The sequence below is a fragment of the Cnephaeus nilssonii genome (assembly GCF_951640355.1).
Source record: "Cnephaeus nilssonii genome assembly, chromosome: 13".
NCBI classification, from domain to species: Eukaryota; Metazoa; Chordata; class Mammalia; order Chiroptera; family Vespertilionidae; genus Cnephaeus; species Cnephaeus nilssonii.
In genome coordinates this window covers 4,569,484-4,583,918 of record NC_137084.1, presented here as the reverse complement: position 1 = coordinate 4,583,918, position 14,435 = coordinate 4,569,484, and the positions used below count along the sequence as shown (strand labels likewise).

The 14,435-nt window shown below is 60.3% G+C and overlaps 2 protein-coding genes across 5 annotated transcripts; one reads left to right on the top strand and one right to left on the bottom strand.

The window, feature by feature from the left end:
• Positions 1-996: 996 nt before the first annotated feature.
• GPR137 (G protein-coupled receptor 137) lies at positions 997-4,031 on the bottom strand. 3 transcript variants are annotated; one of them, XM_079788526.1, is made up of 7 exons: positions 3,539-4,031; positions 3,405-3,454; positions 2,479-2,704; positions 2,222-2,371; positions 1,985-2,113; positions 1,767-1,885; positions 997-1,345 (listed from the first exon to the last, which is right to left on the bottom strand). In XM_079788526.1, the coding sequence occupies exons 1-7, from the start codon at positions 3,893-3,895 to the stop codon at positions 1,147-1,149; spliced, it is 1,230 nt and encodes a 409-aa protein (XP_079644652.1). In that variant the 5' UTR covers positions 3,896-4,031; the 3' UTR covers positions 997-1,146. The 3 variants fall into 3 exon arrangements, with proteins under 3 accessions (XP_079644652.1, XP_079644653.1, XP_079644651.1); XM_079788527.1 differs by having other exon boundaries at positions 1,143-1,451; XM_079788525.1 differs by having other exon boundaries at positions 1,143-1,451; positions 3,405-4,031.
• A 1,015-nt stretch (positions 4,032-5,046) lies between these two features.
• Positions 5,047-14,133, top strand: BAD (BCL2 associated agonist of cell death). 2 transcript variants are annotated; one of them, XM_079788529.1, is made up of 4 exons: positions 5,047-5,590; positions 5,983-6,177; positions 12,644-12,837; positions 13,682-14,133. In XM_079788529.1, the coding sequence occupies exons 2-4, from the start codon at positions 5,991-5,993 to the stop codon at positions 13,805-13,807; spliced, it is 507 nt and encodes a 168-aa protein (XP_079644655.1). In that variant the 5' UTR covers positions 5,047-5,590; positions 5,983-5,990; the 3' UTR covers positions 13,808-14,133. The 2 variants fall into 2 exon arrangements, with proteins under 2 accessions (XP_079644655.1, XP_079644654.1); XM_079788528.1 differs by lacking the exon at positions 5,047-5,590 and adding an exon at positions 5,613-5,707 and having other exon boundaries at positions 13,682-14,132.
• Positions 14,134-14,435: the final 302 nt, after the last annotated feature.

Sequence of the window (14,435 nt, the reverse complement as noted above, 5' to 3'; positions counted from 1 at the left end):
CCTGTCCTGGAACTTGGTTCCTCTCTGCTCTCACCCACTTTACAGCCCCCACCTCTCCAAAGACCCTGCCGGGGTCCGCCCTCGGGGGTCTGTGATTGAAGCGAGGGCGCTAAGGCTGATCCCTGACAGTCGGGGGCCTAAGGCATTCCCAAGCTCTGGAGCCTGCAGGTCCCACTATAGAAAAAGGGGTGTTCATTCTCACCTTGGGGTGCTATTCTGAGCATTAAAGAGGGCAGTGTTTATAAGCCTGGCACACAAATGACAGCGACTTTCTGTTCAAAGAAAAGTGACTGTGCCCGCTCCAGGGGCCCGAAGGCCGGGCCCAGGGCTTCAGACAGGCCTAGTGCTCGGCCCCGGGACAGGGAGGAGCGGGAACAGTCAGGTCTGCGTGCAGGAGACAGATCTTCCCATGAGCACCTCCAGCCGGGGACAAGCCTGCAGGGCGATGGCAGCAGAGGGCATGGCTGTGCTATTAGTGGTGGCCAAGAAGGGGGCCCGGGACTGCCAGGTAGACTGTGTGGGGGAAGCCCAGGCCACCAGCCAAATCCACATCTGGCAGGGAAATGGGGGCCAACTCTTCCCCCCCCCCAGTCCCTGGACTAGCCCCTGACCTGAAGGCCAGGTTGGATGTGATGACAGGGGAGCAGGGTCCCCAGAAATCCCATCCACTCGGGGATGAGAGGCAGAATAGCCACAGAATCACAGCCCACAGGACCCAGCAGGGCACACGGTTCCCTGACCCAGAGAGGGGAGGCTTCTAAAAACAAGTGGCACTTGAAGCAGGTCTTAAGGAAGGAGTAGAAATTATTCAAGTCGAGAAGGGACTGGAGTAAGAGCATGGCTCCTGGTCTCCCTTCTCCTCAGACTGCGGGCTCCTCCCGCTCCCTGCCCTCCAGCCTGGGGGAGGTAAGCAGCCCCTGCCCGTCCAGCAGCCCCCTTCAAGGGCCAGTGTCTGATCAGCCTTCAGCCAAGCAGACAAGGTTTGAGGAGCACAGATAACTGACAGCCCTGGGGCACAGACACTGTTTATTGAGTGGCAGACACAGGAGAGGTAGCTGGCTCCAGCACAGAAGCGGAGGCGCAGGTCATGCCAGGGTGCTGTGCGCATCTGGCGGGCAGGGCCATGCCCCCATCAGCACAGACTCACTACAACAGAAGTAGCAAGGAGCTGGCAGGGGAGGAGGTGGCCACAGCCCCTGGGATCCTGGGCAAGAAGCAGCAGATGAACTTGGCACAGGGGCCTGGGTAGGAGGGACTGGGGTCTGAGAGTTCTGGGGACAGGTGGAGGGGGTCACGTCTGTGGAGTGGAGTAGAGACTGTGGTGGTGGCTGCCAGGGTCCAGCACCTGGGAGAAGAGCAGAGGAGTGGTCCGAGTCTGGCTGCCCCCGTACCAGCCTGGCTCCCGCCCGATGGCGCCGTACCAGCTGCCAGAGCCGAGGCTGCCTGACATGCTGCAGACAGAGAAACAGCGTCAGTTACAAGGCAGTGACCGGGGCCACATGCACAGGAGTTGGGGGAGGGAGAGAGGCTTAGAACAGAGCCCAGTAACCCAGACATTCCAGGACCCAGGGCTTGAGCCCTGCACACTGTAGCCAACTGCATCCTCGGGGCAAGAGGGGGAAACCAGAGGGGCCCCCACCAAGTACAGACGGAAACAAAGGCCAAGGCAGGGGCTGGGGCTGGATGCCAAGACCTGGCTCTAGGTCCCCATGGCTCCATGGAGCAGGCCAGGAGCTCAGGGGCCTGAGGTGGGCGGAGGCTCCTACCTGGTGCTCTCGCCCCGGCTGTGCTCCCAGGAGCAGCTCTCATCCTCGCAGTGCCCGGCCCGATCGAAGAAGTAGGAACGGGAGCCAAAGACCTGCCCGTTGAGGATGCGGCTGGTGCTCTGGGGGAGGAAGCCGCCACTGATGCTCTCTCCCAGCCCCCACTGGCTTCCCACTGCCCCCCGGCCCGGCGCAGTGCCGCCCTCTACACGGGCCCTCACCAGGTCCTGTGGCGGCCGGTGCACCCGGAAGAAGCCCACCAGCAGGGTAGTGGGCAGCAGCTCCCACACAAAGAGGATGAGGCCAAACACTAGGTAGCCTTTGTTCCCCAGGTCGTTCACCAGGTCGGCCTGTGGGGAAGCCAGGGCTCAGCCAACCTGCACTTGTGCCACGGGGGCACCTGGACAGGCCCCGGAGCCACGGCTACGGAGGAGGCAGCAGACATGCCAAATGCCCACCTGATCGGAGACATTGTACCAGTCATAATCGAAGGCATCCAGCCGGCTCCGGGGAGCCAAGGCCAGGGCCGCCAGGTTGTAGCAGGCCCGGCTGGCATAGAGCAGGACCATGGCACCCCCCATCGCAGCTGCCTGGCACACACTGGTCCCCTGAAACAGATGACACCCGGGGACCCTCAGCGAGGGGAGGCTCCAGCTTCCCCTTCGCCCGAAGAATGACGCCCAAAGGGCACCAGGCAGCAGGGTGGTGACCCTACCTTGGCCTCCAGGTAGATGCTGGTGGAGGGTGCCCGCCGGGCAACAAGGCAGAGGCAGGCGGCCAGGGAGAGTGCGCAGATGACAAACAGCGAGTCGCTCACCAGGACGCGCACCAGCAGGAGGGCCCAGGGCTGCGCCCGGCGCCGGCGGGACAGCACAGCACACAGCACGTTCACCAGCAGAAAGAGCAGCGAGGCCCCCACGAAGGCCCCTCGGACAGCCAGCCTGCAGCCCACAGCACAGTCAGCCCCAGGCTCCCGCCCCTCGCGCTCACCGACCACCCAACCTCCCCCAGGAGACCTCGGCGTCCATCGGAACCTCAGGCCATCCAGTCTGCACCTTGCTCCTCCAGCTTTACAGACGGGGAAACTGAGGCCCACGGGGGTCAGAAGGTGACTGACAGCTGTAGTACAGTGGAAGGAGCACTGGGTTGGGTGTCCGGAATCTGGGCTTAAGCCCTGGCTCTGCTTCCAGCCACATCTCTGACCTTGAACATGTGGCTTTATCTTCCTGGGCCTCGGTTTCCTCATCTCTCAAGTAGACAGTAACAGCCTCCCAGGTAAGTTGTAAAAATTAAAGATGTCTGTGAAAGCGCTTATTAAATTGCAAGCTGTTGTCCCCAGGACGGGAGCCTCGCCGCCCAAGGTCACCCAGAAGTGGTTTGGTTTTGGGGCTTCCGAGGGCTGGCGCCTCCAGCTCCTCCTCTGTCCTGGACGACACTGTACCGTCCCCCAACTGCGTCTGTCACTGCTGCCCTTCACACATGCCACACCTCTGCCGGGCCTTCTGTGCCAGGCGCTTCACTCTCCCCAGCGTTCACAAACATCCCCCGAGCTGTCCTCCCCTCGGCCCTGCCATGGGGGAAGGGACAGGCACCAGGCTGCTCCTGGCCGGGGGCTGAGCCCGCCGTGGCCTGAGTACTTACAAGCCTCGGCTCATCTCGGGCCGGCGTTTCGCCTTGGCTTTGAACACCACCTGGGAGCAGAGATGCCCATTATTCCTCTGGGGCCTTGAGGCTTGCAACTCCCCAGCCCATCCCCACCCCGTTACCACGGTTACCTGGGCAAAGTAGAGGTTCATAAGCGTCAGGGTGAAGAACTGCAGGCAGACGGGGCAGCAGTAGAGAAGCCAAAAGGGCAGGGGCCCCAGGCGGTTGGCTCGGGGGGTGTCTCGGAAGTAGAAGGAGAAGAGGGTGGTGCGCAAGGCAGCCCAGAGCAGACAGAGTGCCAGGAACACCGTCTGGTAGCTGAGACGCTTGTGCCCGTACAGGAGCACCAGCCAGAGCTGGGCATAGACGGAGAAGAAGAGCAGGGCGTACAGCGTGGTGTAGGCCGCAGTCAGCCCCAGGGTCACGGCCGGGGGCAGCGCAGGCACCAGACCAGCAGCAGGCACCAGGCCAGACAGGTTACTCTCCATGTCAGGGAGGCAGGCCCGGATCCTGAGGCAGAGATGGAGGGGCTGGCAGGGGGCCAGGGAAATACAAATGAATACGCAGGGGTGGGAGGTGCAGGGTGCAGAGACAGGGGGGGAGTTTGGGAGGAAAGACGTTGTGGCCGGCCAGGCCCTTCCCTGAACCAGAGGGGCACTGGCTCTTGGAGCAGCCCTTGCTGCGGGGCACTCGCAGGGGCCGGGGCCGGGGCCCTGCACTCAGGAGCGGGAAGGACAGTCTCTCCTCTCCAGGGCTGAGGGTGGGGGTGGGGAGTGTCGCCTCCGTGGGCCAGTCCCAGAGCCAGGAGCTTGGGGGTGCAGAGGCTGAAGGAGAAGGGTCCTTGGCCTTCGTCGCTCCAGTCGTCCTGGCAGGAGGGGGAGAGCCGCCGATGCCTGCTGGCTCTGGGCAGCGGCTGCGGCGTGAGGCGCTCAACACCCGGCTCTCCCCCTCCTCCAACTGCGGGCTCTCTCCCCGCCAAGGATCCGGACGGGGTGGGGGTGGGGGCTCTGCCTTCAGGCCTCGGGATGCCGGACGCTGGCCCCAACCCACCCCCTGCGTCCACTCTCCAGCCGCGGGAGGCGGGGGGAGGCCGGCGCCGGGCTCTCAGTCCAGCTCTGGGGGAGCCAGCTCCGGCCGCCGGGACCCGGGCTCCGGCTCCCCGGCTCCTGCGGCTCCGCCCCCTCCTGCGCCTGCGCGGGCGCCGCTCGCTACGCAAACTGCGCGGGGTCTAACCGCGGCCCCGCAACCCCGCGCCGCGCCCGGCGCGTAGCCGTTCGAGAATGGGCGCGAGCTACGCCGCCGGCGGGTGCCAGGGGTTACGAGAGGCGGCCGGCGGCCGAGGTGCGGGGCGGCCCCGCATGCGGCCGGCGCCGGGGGGGCCAGGCCCGGAGCCGCCGGTTCCCACGCTTCTCTCCCCCATTCCCAAACCGAGATTGCGCCGCCGGGCCGAGGGCGGCAACGACTTCCCCTCGCCCGGTCTCTGAAGAAAACTTCCGCCCACAGCCAAGATGGCCCTCGGGCCCCGCCCTCTGGGACGGAGCCCACAGAACCCCGCCAACCCCGAGGGGGCGCCTGCCCTCCGCCCTCGCCGGGCGCGGTTCCCGCTCACCTGGTCCGCCGCCCGTCAGGCGCAAAGTCCCCCCGAGCCGCACGGCCACCCTCACGGGGGCCCTTATCCCTTCCAGGGCGCCGAGACAGTCATCCCGCCGGGGAGGCGCCCGCTTATCTCGAGGCTCCCCAGAAGGCGCGGGGGGGGTGCCCCGCTGCGTGCGGTGCGAGGTTCCCCCGCGGGGAGGAGGGGCCCGGTCACCCTGTGCAGACGGCGTCGTGACAGCGGCCACAGGCGCGCTGCGGCCGAGCTCCCATTAGGGCTTCGCTACGTGCTTTCGCCGCAGCGGTCGGCACTCGGCTGACAAAGTTCACGGGCCCCTGAGCGGGGTGTCATCATCCCCATTTTTCAGGGGCGGAAACTACGGCCCCGAGGGGCTGAAGGACTTGTCAACAGAAGCCGGACCCCAGAGAACCCCTCATCGGCTCCCACACACGCCCCCGGGACGAGGAAGTCGGGAGCAGAGCCTGCGGGGACCAGGAAGGGAGGGAGGCGGCGGGCGGAGAGCCGGGCCGGGCCGCGGGGGCGGGGCCGTCCGTGGCTCCACCCCCCGGCCCGCCCTGGTGACATTTCGGTAACCGATTGGGTCTGGTCGGTGACAGTTCCCGTTGCCCAGGCAACTAGAGCCGGGCTCCCTCAGGGCTAGAGGGAGGCGCAGGCTCGGGTCAGGGGCCTCGAGATCGGGCTTGGGGTGAGTCCTGCGTGCCGTCTTCACGGCCGAGTCAGCCGAAGCCTGGGTGGGGGCCTGGGGCTCCGCGGCACCCAGGTTCCGGAAGGAGACTTAGGTTCTGGGTGGACGGGCTGAGCTTGCCGGGCCAGACTCAGAGGACAGACTGGGGCCTGGGAGGCAGGGCGGACCTGGGGTTCTAAGGTGGAAGCGGGAACAGGGGCGCCAGCTCTCCCGCGCCCCGCCTGCGACCGTTTTCCCCAGCTGAGCCATAACTACCTACCTTCTCGCCCCCACAGCCCAGAGCATGTTCCAGATCCCAGAGTTTGAGCAGAGTGAGCAGGAAGACTCCAGCCCTGCAGAGAGGGGCCTGGGCCCCAGCCCCACAGGGGACCAGCCCCCAGGCCTCAACAAGCACTGGAGAACGGTCCCAGGTCTCCTGGGGGAAGCTGGTCACCAGCAGGGCCAGCCGGCCAGCGGCAGCCACCATGGAGGTAGGCACCCCCCATCCAACCACCTGCCTGTCCACTTTGCCCCACTAGCTCCCTGCACCTCAGCCTCACCCACACTCACCCGGTGGCTTTGAGCAAGTCCCTAACCTCTCTGGACCTCAGCTTTCCTCTTCTGTAAAACAGAGCAATTAGTCACCCCCGTTGTAGGGCTGTTGGGATGATTAGCAGAATATACAGAAGCAGTAAATTACAGGGTTGGTGCTTAGGAAATGCTCAGAGAATGTGGCTGTTAGGGTAGGATCACAACAAATCAGAGAGCCCGGCAGGGAGCCAGAAAGGGGAAGTGACTTGCCTAAGGTCACACTTGTTTGCTGGCTCCTTGGGGTGAAGCAGGGCTATCTTTGCTGGTTGCCAGAGGCTAGTAACCACTAGAAGCAGACAGCCCTCCCCGGCAGCTAGTCTGTGTGTGTAGTGTGGGGGGGGGGGGTGAGGAGGGGGAGGAGAAGCATAGGCCCAATGGAAGGATGGGCACTGGAGGGCAGTGACCATTTCTGTCTCCACTTCCCAGGGCCTGGCACAGGCCGTGGCACCTCAGAAAAACCACAGAGATCTTTTGAAAACAAAAGCTATCCTCACCCCCACCCCCAGCCCTGGCTGCTGTAGCCCAGATGATTGGAGTGTTGTTTGGTGCATTAAAAGGTGGGGGGTGGGGGTGGCCTAGCTGGTTTAGCTCACTGGATAGAGAGTCAGCTTGCAGACTGAAGGGTCCCGGGTTTGATTCCAGCCAAGGGCACTTGTTGGGGTTGCCAGCTCGATCCCCAGTAGGGGGCATGCAGGAGGCAGTCAATCCAGGATTCTCTCTCATCATTGATGTTTCTATCTCTCTCTCCCTCTCTGAAATCAATAATATATATATATTAAAAATAATAAAAGGTGGTGGGGTTCGATCCCCAGTTGTCTAGGGCACGTGCTGTCCAATCGATGTTTCTCACATTGATATTTCTCTCTCTCTTTCTCTTTCTCCCTCCCTTCTTCTCTCTAAAAAGTCAATATAAAAAACTTTAAAAAAGAAAAGCAGGTCCCTTGCCTGCTGAAGCCTAGATGACCCTCTCCCCATTTCCAGGAGCAAGAAGGCCCCTCTCGCCCTGACCGGTTTGGCTCAGTGGGTAGAGCGTCGGCCTGGGGACTGAAGGGTCCCAGGTTCGATTCTGGTCAAGGGCATGTACCTTGGTTGCGGGCACATCCCCAGTAGGGAGTGTGCAGGAGACAGCTGATCGATGTTTCTCTCTCATCGATGTTTCTAACTCTCTATTCCTCTCTGTAAAAAAAAATCAATAAAATATATCTTTTAAAAAAAGAAGGCCCCTCTCAGCCCATGAGCACACACTGTCAAACACACTTTAACTTCCAGGTCTTTGCACTTGCTGTATTTCTGCTCACAACAGCTTTCCGCTCACACCTGGCTGCCCCTCCTCTGTATTAGGTATTTAATCTGTGCCCGGTGCTGTCCCAGCTGCCAAGGGCACAGTAGTGAACAGAAGAGATAAAAGTCCCTGCCCTTGTGGTACTTAGATTCTAGTCAGTGGGGGAGACAGGCCATAAACAAACAAATAAGTAAATGATAGAGTCTTCCCTTTCTCCCGATCAGGAGTCCTGGGGGCCAGGGGAGTGATTTGAACTGAGGTGGCCAGGGTCTGCCTTGGTGAGAGGCACCGTTTGAGCAAAGGCTGGGTGGGACGAGGCTTGAGCCCTGCGGCTACCTGTGGAGAGATCTGGAAGGGATGGGTTGGGCCAAGGCCCTGAGGCCCGTTTGGAGTGCGGGGAGGGAGTTGGAGAGGCGGGAGTTACCGGAGGGGCAGGGGAGCTGGGCTGAGCCTTGAAGGCAGTGTAGGGGCTTTGACTTTTCCTTTGAGCGAGGACAGGGGAGGGCTTTGAGTAGAGCCGAGTGATGGGATTCGGGCATCGAGGGCGTCGCCAGGGCCTGTGTAGGAAGGAGGTGGTGGTGAGCCTGTGGGCGGCTCGGGACGGAGTTATTGATGGTGACCAGGGGTTGGTAAACCATAGCCACAGGCTAAAGCCCTCTTTGTACAGACCATGAGCTAAGAACGGTTTTTATGTTTTTAAATAGTTTAGGTTCTGCCCAGGGGAAGGAGAGTGAGGGCAGGGGTGGAGACGGAAGTCGAGGAAAGGAAAGGCTGGGAGGTGGGAAGGACCTCGTCTGTTCTATGAATGGAGTGGCAAAGTGGCAGGGAGCTGGAGTGACCTCCTGCACAAGCTAGGGGTGTGACCTGGGGCTGGGGGTGCCTGAGGCACGGAGAGGAGGGCGGGCACATCCTGAGAGACTAGATTGAGGGAGGAGAGCTTGAGGAGGGTCTGGAGCAGCAACAGGAGCCAAGGGGATGCCGAGAGGAGGGCTGTGGGGAGGAAACAGACACCACTGCACAGGCTTCCTTAAACTTTTACAAAACGTATGTTATTGATTTCAGAGAGGGGGAGAGAGAGAAACACCAATGATGAGAGGATCCTGGATTGGCTGCCTCCTGCAGGCCTCCTACTGGGGATCGAGCCTGCAACCTGGGCGTGCCCTGATCAGGTATCGAACCATGACCTCCTGGTTCATAGGTTGATGCTCAACCACTGAGCCACACTGGTCGGCGGATTGCTTAAACCTTTTCAATGTCTAAAAAGCAAGTGATTTTTCCATAAAAGACCCCTAAGTGCCAGTGACCTACCAGAGCCACTGCCTTCCTCTAGATGAGCAGGGTCCCTTCCTTCTTCATACTCCTGCCTCCTGGCCCCCGCTGGACTGTAAGTGTCCCCGGGGCTTGGACTGCAGCCACCTTGTGTGCTGTGCCAGCCCAGTGCCTGGTGAGCTGTGGGTGATGGACGGTGGAGAGGGAAGGAAGGACACCCAGTGGGAGAAAAGCTCAGCACTGGGCACCAGGGCCAGACTGCAGGGTTGAAACACGTCTTTACCCTTTATTAGCAGGTGGAGCTGGAACAGGTCAGTTAACTTACTCTGCCTCAGTTTCCTTATCTGTTAAATGGGAATAGAACCAGTCCCACCTCATTGGGTTGTAATGAGGATCTGATGAGTTAATACAGGAAAAGTGTTTTGAAACAGTGCGTGGCACAGAGGAGTGTATGCTGTTCTTACTATCACTGTGATCATCACTATTGCTGCTATGAGCAGGCTCTGAGCAGACCTGGGGGTTGCCATTCATTAAGCAGAGAGGAAGACATGAATAACCAATACCCCCCTGGTGGCAAACAAGTGAAGTATTGGTTGGAACCAGAATGTAAGGGCTTAAAAGCCATTCCAGAGTTTGAACTTTATCTCATAAGCAATAGGGAGCCATTGAAGGTTTCAGACAGGGGACAGACATAGCTGGGTTTAGAGCAGGGGTTGGCAAACCAGAGTCACAGGCTAAATCCTTTTTTGCACAGACCATGAGCTAAGAATGGCTTTTTCATTTTTAAATAGTTGACAACAGGTCCAAGAACATTTCATAGCATGAAAATGATATGGAATTCGTTTCTGTGTCCCTACATGACACCTTAGTGGAACACAGCAATGCAGTCAATCAGCGTGCTCTTTCCAGCTGAGCACAAAGCTGAGTAGTTGGGACAGACTCTGACGTCACTCTGACGTTACAGAGACATTTGCCCGCCCCTGCTTCCTGATTTCGTCAGCTCTGAGCAAGATGGGGGTACATGTTCTTTGCAGGCCAGTAAGGGGCTTTGGTCCCCAAATGGCTTTAGGGTACACAGGGCGTCCGGGCCTGAGCCTGCAGGTGTAGAAGCTACACGGGCTGCGTGCTGCTCGGCCCGCTGGGGCAGGCAGTGGGAGAGCACCTGCCCACTGGGCCCTGCAGATGGCAAGGTCTCCCTGCCTCACCGTCTGCAGGCTGCTGTTCATTCCGTCCGCAAGGATGCTCACCGCCGCCTGACCCGGATGTGTCAGTCCCTCCCACTTACCTGGAAGCCCAGCGGGGGTAAAGAATTCTAGATGAGCAGGTCCCTTCATTCTTCATACCCCCTGCCTCCTGGCCCCCGCTGGACTGTAAGTGTGGGGTATCTCCAGCCATAGACTCCTCCCACTGCCCCACCCCAGCCCCAGGCTTACTCTGGGAGGGTGGTATGAGTGGGCAGGTCTAGGCACCCACCCATGTTCCCACCCAGAGAAGCCACGCCCCCTCCCTCTTCCTTACCTTCCGAAGTGGGGTCCCCTCTGCCCTGCCCAGCAGTGTGTAGGAGTGATTGCTGATTGAGGGTGGGATGGTTCCGATGGCAGTGTTCCCTCCCCACAGGTTCACAAAAATCTCCTGGGTTTTTTTCCAGTAAATAGGACACTTAAAATTCCAGTTGCCACAAATGTGTGTCATTTTGACAGTGGCTAGTTTGGCACTGCTAACTCCACTGCTTTGGTGAAAACCCTCCACCCCATAGGTAGCCTCCCGCTAAAGCTGACAGAAGCAGCAAGCCCAGGGTGCATTCTCCAACCGGGGCCCCCGAGGGGGCGCCTGAGGCATGAGAACGAGGGGCACAGGCCCTGGGGGCAGACTCGGGTTTAGATTTCTGCTCTGCTACCTTGGGCAAATTACTCTCTCTGTGCCTCAGCTTTCTCCACGGCCAAGTGGGGACAGTGAGTCACTTCCCGGCGAGGGGGTGAGAAGGACGTAATGAATGAATGCAAGTGAAGCACTTCCAAGTGACACACCAAGTGTCCTGCTTGTGAGTCCTGAGGAGGAGGCAGTGCCCAGACGGTGTCCATCTGCAGATCACTCCCCTCCCTTCTCTCAGGCCCTGCATCTGTCAAGTGTGGTGCTGTTTGGGTTCTTAGCGCTGATAAAGGAGAATAATAGCTGACATTTCCTGAGCACTTACGTGGCCCACTGTGTGACTTCAGACCAGTTCCTAACCTCGGGTGCCTCAGTCTTCATCCGTAAAATAGGGAGAACTGGCATCCACCTCACCGGGAAGGTAGGAGGCTTCAGGCGATGAGAGCAGGAACTATGGTTGAGGTGGGACCTGCCTAGCTACTGCCCCTCCCTCAGAACTGGAAAGTGACCTGCAGATGGGCCTGACCCTGTCAGGGGTCTTCCTATTCCCAGCTCCTCTGGCCCCTATGCCCACCCCACTCCTGATTTAGCTGCCTGCTCCCCACTGCCACCTCCATCCCCAAAGGCTTTGTGGGGTCTCTACCTGACCTTGGGCCTGGGCTTTGGTGAAGCTCTGAATAGCCAGACGCTCTGACCACACCCTCTTGGCCTAAGCCTTTCTGGATCCAGCCCTCTGTTCCATTCCTGGGTTTCTCAGCCATGTTCCTGGAGCTGGGACCCTTGGAGGCCCTGCAGCCGGCCGGCAGGGCTCTGCTGAAGGTCTCCTGGAGGGAGAACAAGACACTGCTATCCCCTGGCTTCAAAGCCTGTCCTAAATCTGCTTCCTTCAAGATGCCTTCCCTGGCAGCCGGCCCTACCATGCCTGCTGAGCTCGCTCTGGGCACCTGTTCCAGACCCACCTTCCACCCTATTACTGAGGTCTGGGTGTTTGCTCCTGGGAGTAGTTCTAGGTCTTTGTTGATCTGGATATGGGGGTGGGGTTGGCAGAAGTGGGGGGATGGCACACAGTACACAAGTCAAACTCAGTAGAATAATGACCCGTCATGCACTTTCAGTTCACAAGGCACTTCCATGCTCTATTTGGTGGCCTTCCCACAGTCACTGGCAGTAAGGGCGGGGTTCATCCCCACCTGGAGGTGAAGACATAGGTTCAGAGTGAACGGTGGTGGATAAGGAAAGAGGTGACGCTCAAAGGATAATCATTGGACTTTGGATTCCAACAAACCTCTAGGCACTTCCAGCCTCAGAGCTTCGCCCTGGGTGTGCCTTAACCTGTTAGTCTTCCATCTGTAGAACACAGGCTGAGTTAGTACTCACTCCCCACGTGGTTAAGGGGATAATGGGGTAATGCCCAGGGCCTAGCACATAATAAGTGCTCCATAAGTATTACCTAAAAAAGTCAACACACTGGTCAGGACATTTTCTCCAACGCAGGTGCTGTGGGGGGTACCAACATTGCGCTGCTCCTGGTTCTCCAGGGTCTCCTGCAGGCTGTAGGCCAGGAACCTCCGCATCCAGGGGACTGACTGGTCTGCTCTGCTGCAGGATGGAGATGATTAGAGCTAACAACCCATAGGCCTTGCACTAATAACTACAACTTACTATTTATTATGCCCTTATTTTGTGCCAGGCACAGGGGAAGGTCCTTTTATACACTGAGGCCGTACCCATTATTGGGGCTCAGTTACGATTTGTGGGATTAATGAGAAGTTAATTCAAATCTTCACAAAAGCTCCAGGGGCTTCCCTCGATTTACATGCGGGAGCTGGAGCTCCGAAAGGTACAAGCTGATGTGCACACACGTACATCAGCGGCCTCAGGAGCAAACGCTGGGGCGCGGAGGAGCTGCCCTTCACGCCATCCCGCACTGTCGACCCTCTCTGCAGGCGCTGGGTCTGTGGAGCCGCGGAGTCGCCACAGCTCGTACCCCACGGGGACCGAGGAAGATGACGACACCGAGGAGGGGGAGCCCAGCCCCTTCCGCGGCCGCTCGCGTTCAGCGCCCCCAAACCTCTGGGCAGCACAGCGCTACGGCCGCGAGCTCCGGAGGATGAGCGACGAGTTCCAGGGCTCCTTTAAGGTGAGCGCCGCGCGACGAAGGGGAGGACTAGTGCCGGTGCATGCCGGGACCTGGACTCCCGGGCCCCCTCCCCTCGGGCTCCCGGGGCATGCCGGGACCTGCAGTCTCGGGACTTTTCGAGTCCCAGAGCATGCCGGGATCTGTAGTCCAGACCCCGCTCCAGAAGGCCGAGATCTGGGGCCCCAAATCCGTGGAACGCAAAGCCCGTGGGCATCTGTGTTCCCAGCCGACCCCTTCCAGGTGTCCGGGTTCTCTGCCTTCAACTCTGGACTTTCTTTTTTAAGTAAAGCAAGCAAGAGTGTACTGATCACAGCAAAAACATACTTAGGACAGTGAAACAAGGAAGGGCACAGAAGAAGCAACCGGAGAGCCTAGGCCGGGCTGCTTTAGCTCACTGGGGAGTCAGAGAAAATGGGGCCTTGGAGACAGGTTCAGGGGGTTAGCCCCGGAGCTGCCGCTGCCCATTGCTCCCCTGGTTGCAAGTCCCGTGGGGTCCTTAGAGTTTAGGGAACACGTGCCTGTGGGGGAATGGCACAGGCGGGCTCCGTGGAGGGCGAGCACCCCTCGGACCCCTTTAATTCTTGGACTGCGGTCCCCTCTTCCGGCTCTCGCGCTAACACACAGGGTCCCACGTCCTCTCTCCCCGCCCCCAACACGGAGCGTCCGGATCCAAACCGCCCGTCCCTAAGGGCCCAAACCAGAGATCTCGGGGCCGGCCCGGAAAGTGGGCAGGGACCCCTTCAGTACGGGGCATGCTGGGAGCCGTGGTCTTTATCTTGGAGATGGGATTCCGGAATGGCGGACCCTGCTAACTCACACAACCCTTCCATCTTCCCACCCGCAGGGACTCCCTCGCCCGAAGAGCGCAGGCACAGCGACGCAGATGCGGCAAAACTCCAGCTGGACGCGCTTTTTCCAGGCCTGGTGGGGTCGGAACTCGGGGAGAGGAGGCTCCGCCCCCTCCCAATGACCTTCTTTCCCACGCGGAAGCCGGGCAGCCATCTTGGGTGTGGGCGGAAGTCGTCTCCGCGGGCCTCTGCAGAGGATCGGTCTCTCCGCGTCGGCAGGAGTCCTGACCAGAGCCGGTTCCCTTCCGGTGTGTGCGGGGACTCCCGAGGCTTCATCTCAGCGGAAGTTTTGAAGTTTTTCCGCCCTTAGCCGCTGGGAGGGGGCTGCCCCCGGCGCCCGCGCCAGGTTGCCGGCCGGAGTCACCGGAACCCTTTCCTCGCGGTGCCGCCGGGTGCCGCTCGCCACGGATCGCACTAATAAAGCCCCATCTCTGCCGCCGCGTCCTCTCCGTCGCTGGGGGCTCCGCGGCAGCGCTAGCGCGGGCAGTTCCAGAGGCCGCCACCGTTTCATGCAGAAGGGAACTTGGGCTCTTTCCGAGTGACAGCCGGGGCGGGGGGGGGGGGTGTCGAGGCGGCGAGCAGGGCCTCTCGGCCAGTTGAGCCCCAGGGACTTCCAGGCCCTTATCTCCAATCTGGTAATTGGGAACCGCGGGCCGGCCGGCCGGCCGCCGGAATTCCGTGCTCCGCAAACCGTGCCGCCGTCCCCCAGGGAGGGTCATTTGTTCCTATTTGGGTCAGTCCTTAGAACAG

Excerpts from the sequence above, each read along its gene's own strand:
- GPR137 (XM_079788525.1), bottom strand. The coding sequence starts at position 3,895 with ATGGAGAGTAACCTGTCTGGCCTGGTGCCTGCTGCTGGTCTGGTGCCT. Across the intron at positions 2,372-2,478 it reads GCATCTACCTGGAGGCCAAG|GGGACCAGTGTGTGCCAGGC; the intron begins GTAGGGTCACCA and ends CATCTGTTTCAG. Across the intron at positions 1,886-1,984 it reads ACCGGCCGCCACAGGACCTG|AGCACCAGCCGCATCCTCAA; the intron begins GTGAGGGCCCGT and ends TTCCTCCCCCAG.
- BAD (XM_079788529.1), top strand. The coding sequence starts at position 5,991 with ATGTTCCAGATCCCAGAGTTTGAGCAGAGTGAGCAGGAAGACTCCAGC. Across the intron at positions 6,178-12,643 it reads CAGCGGCAGCCACCATGGAG|GCGCTGGGTCTGTGGAGCCG; the intron begins GTAGGCACCCCC and ends CCCTCTCTGCAG. Across the intron at positions 12,838-13,681 it reads AGTTCCAGGGCTCCTTTAAG|GGACTCCCTCGCCCGAAGAG; the intron begins GTGAGCGCCGCG and ends TCCCACCCGCAG.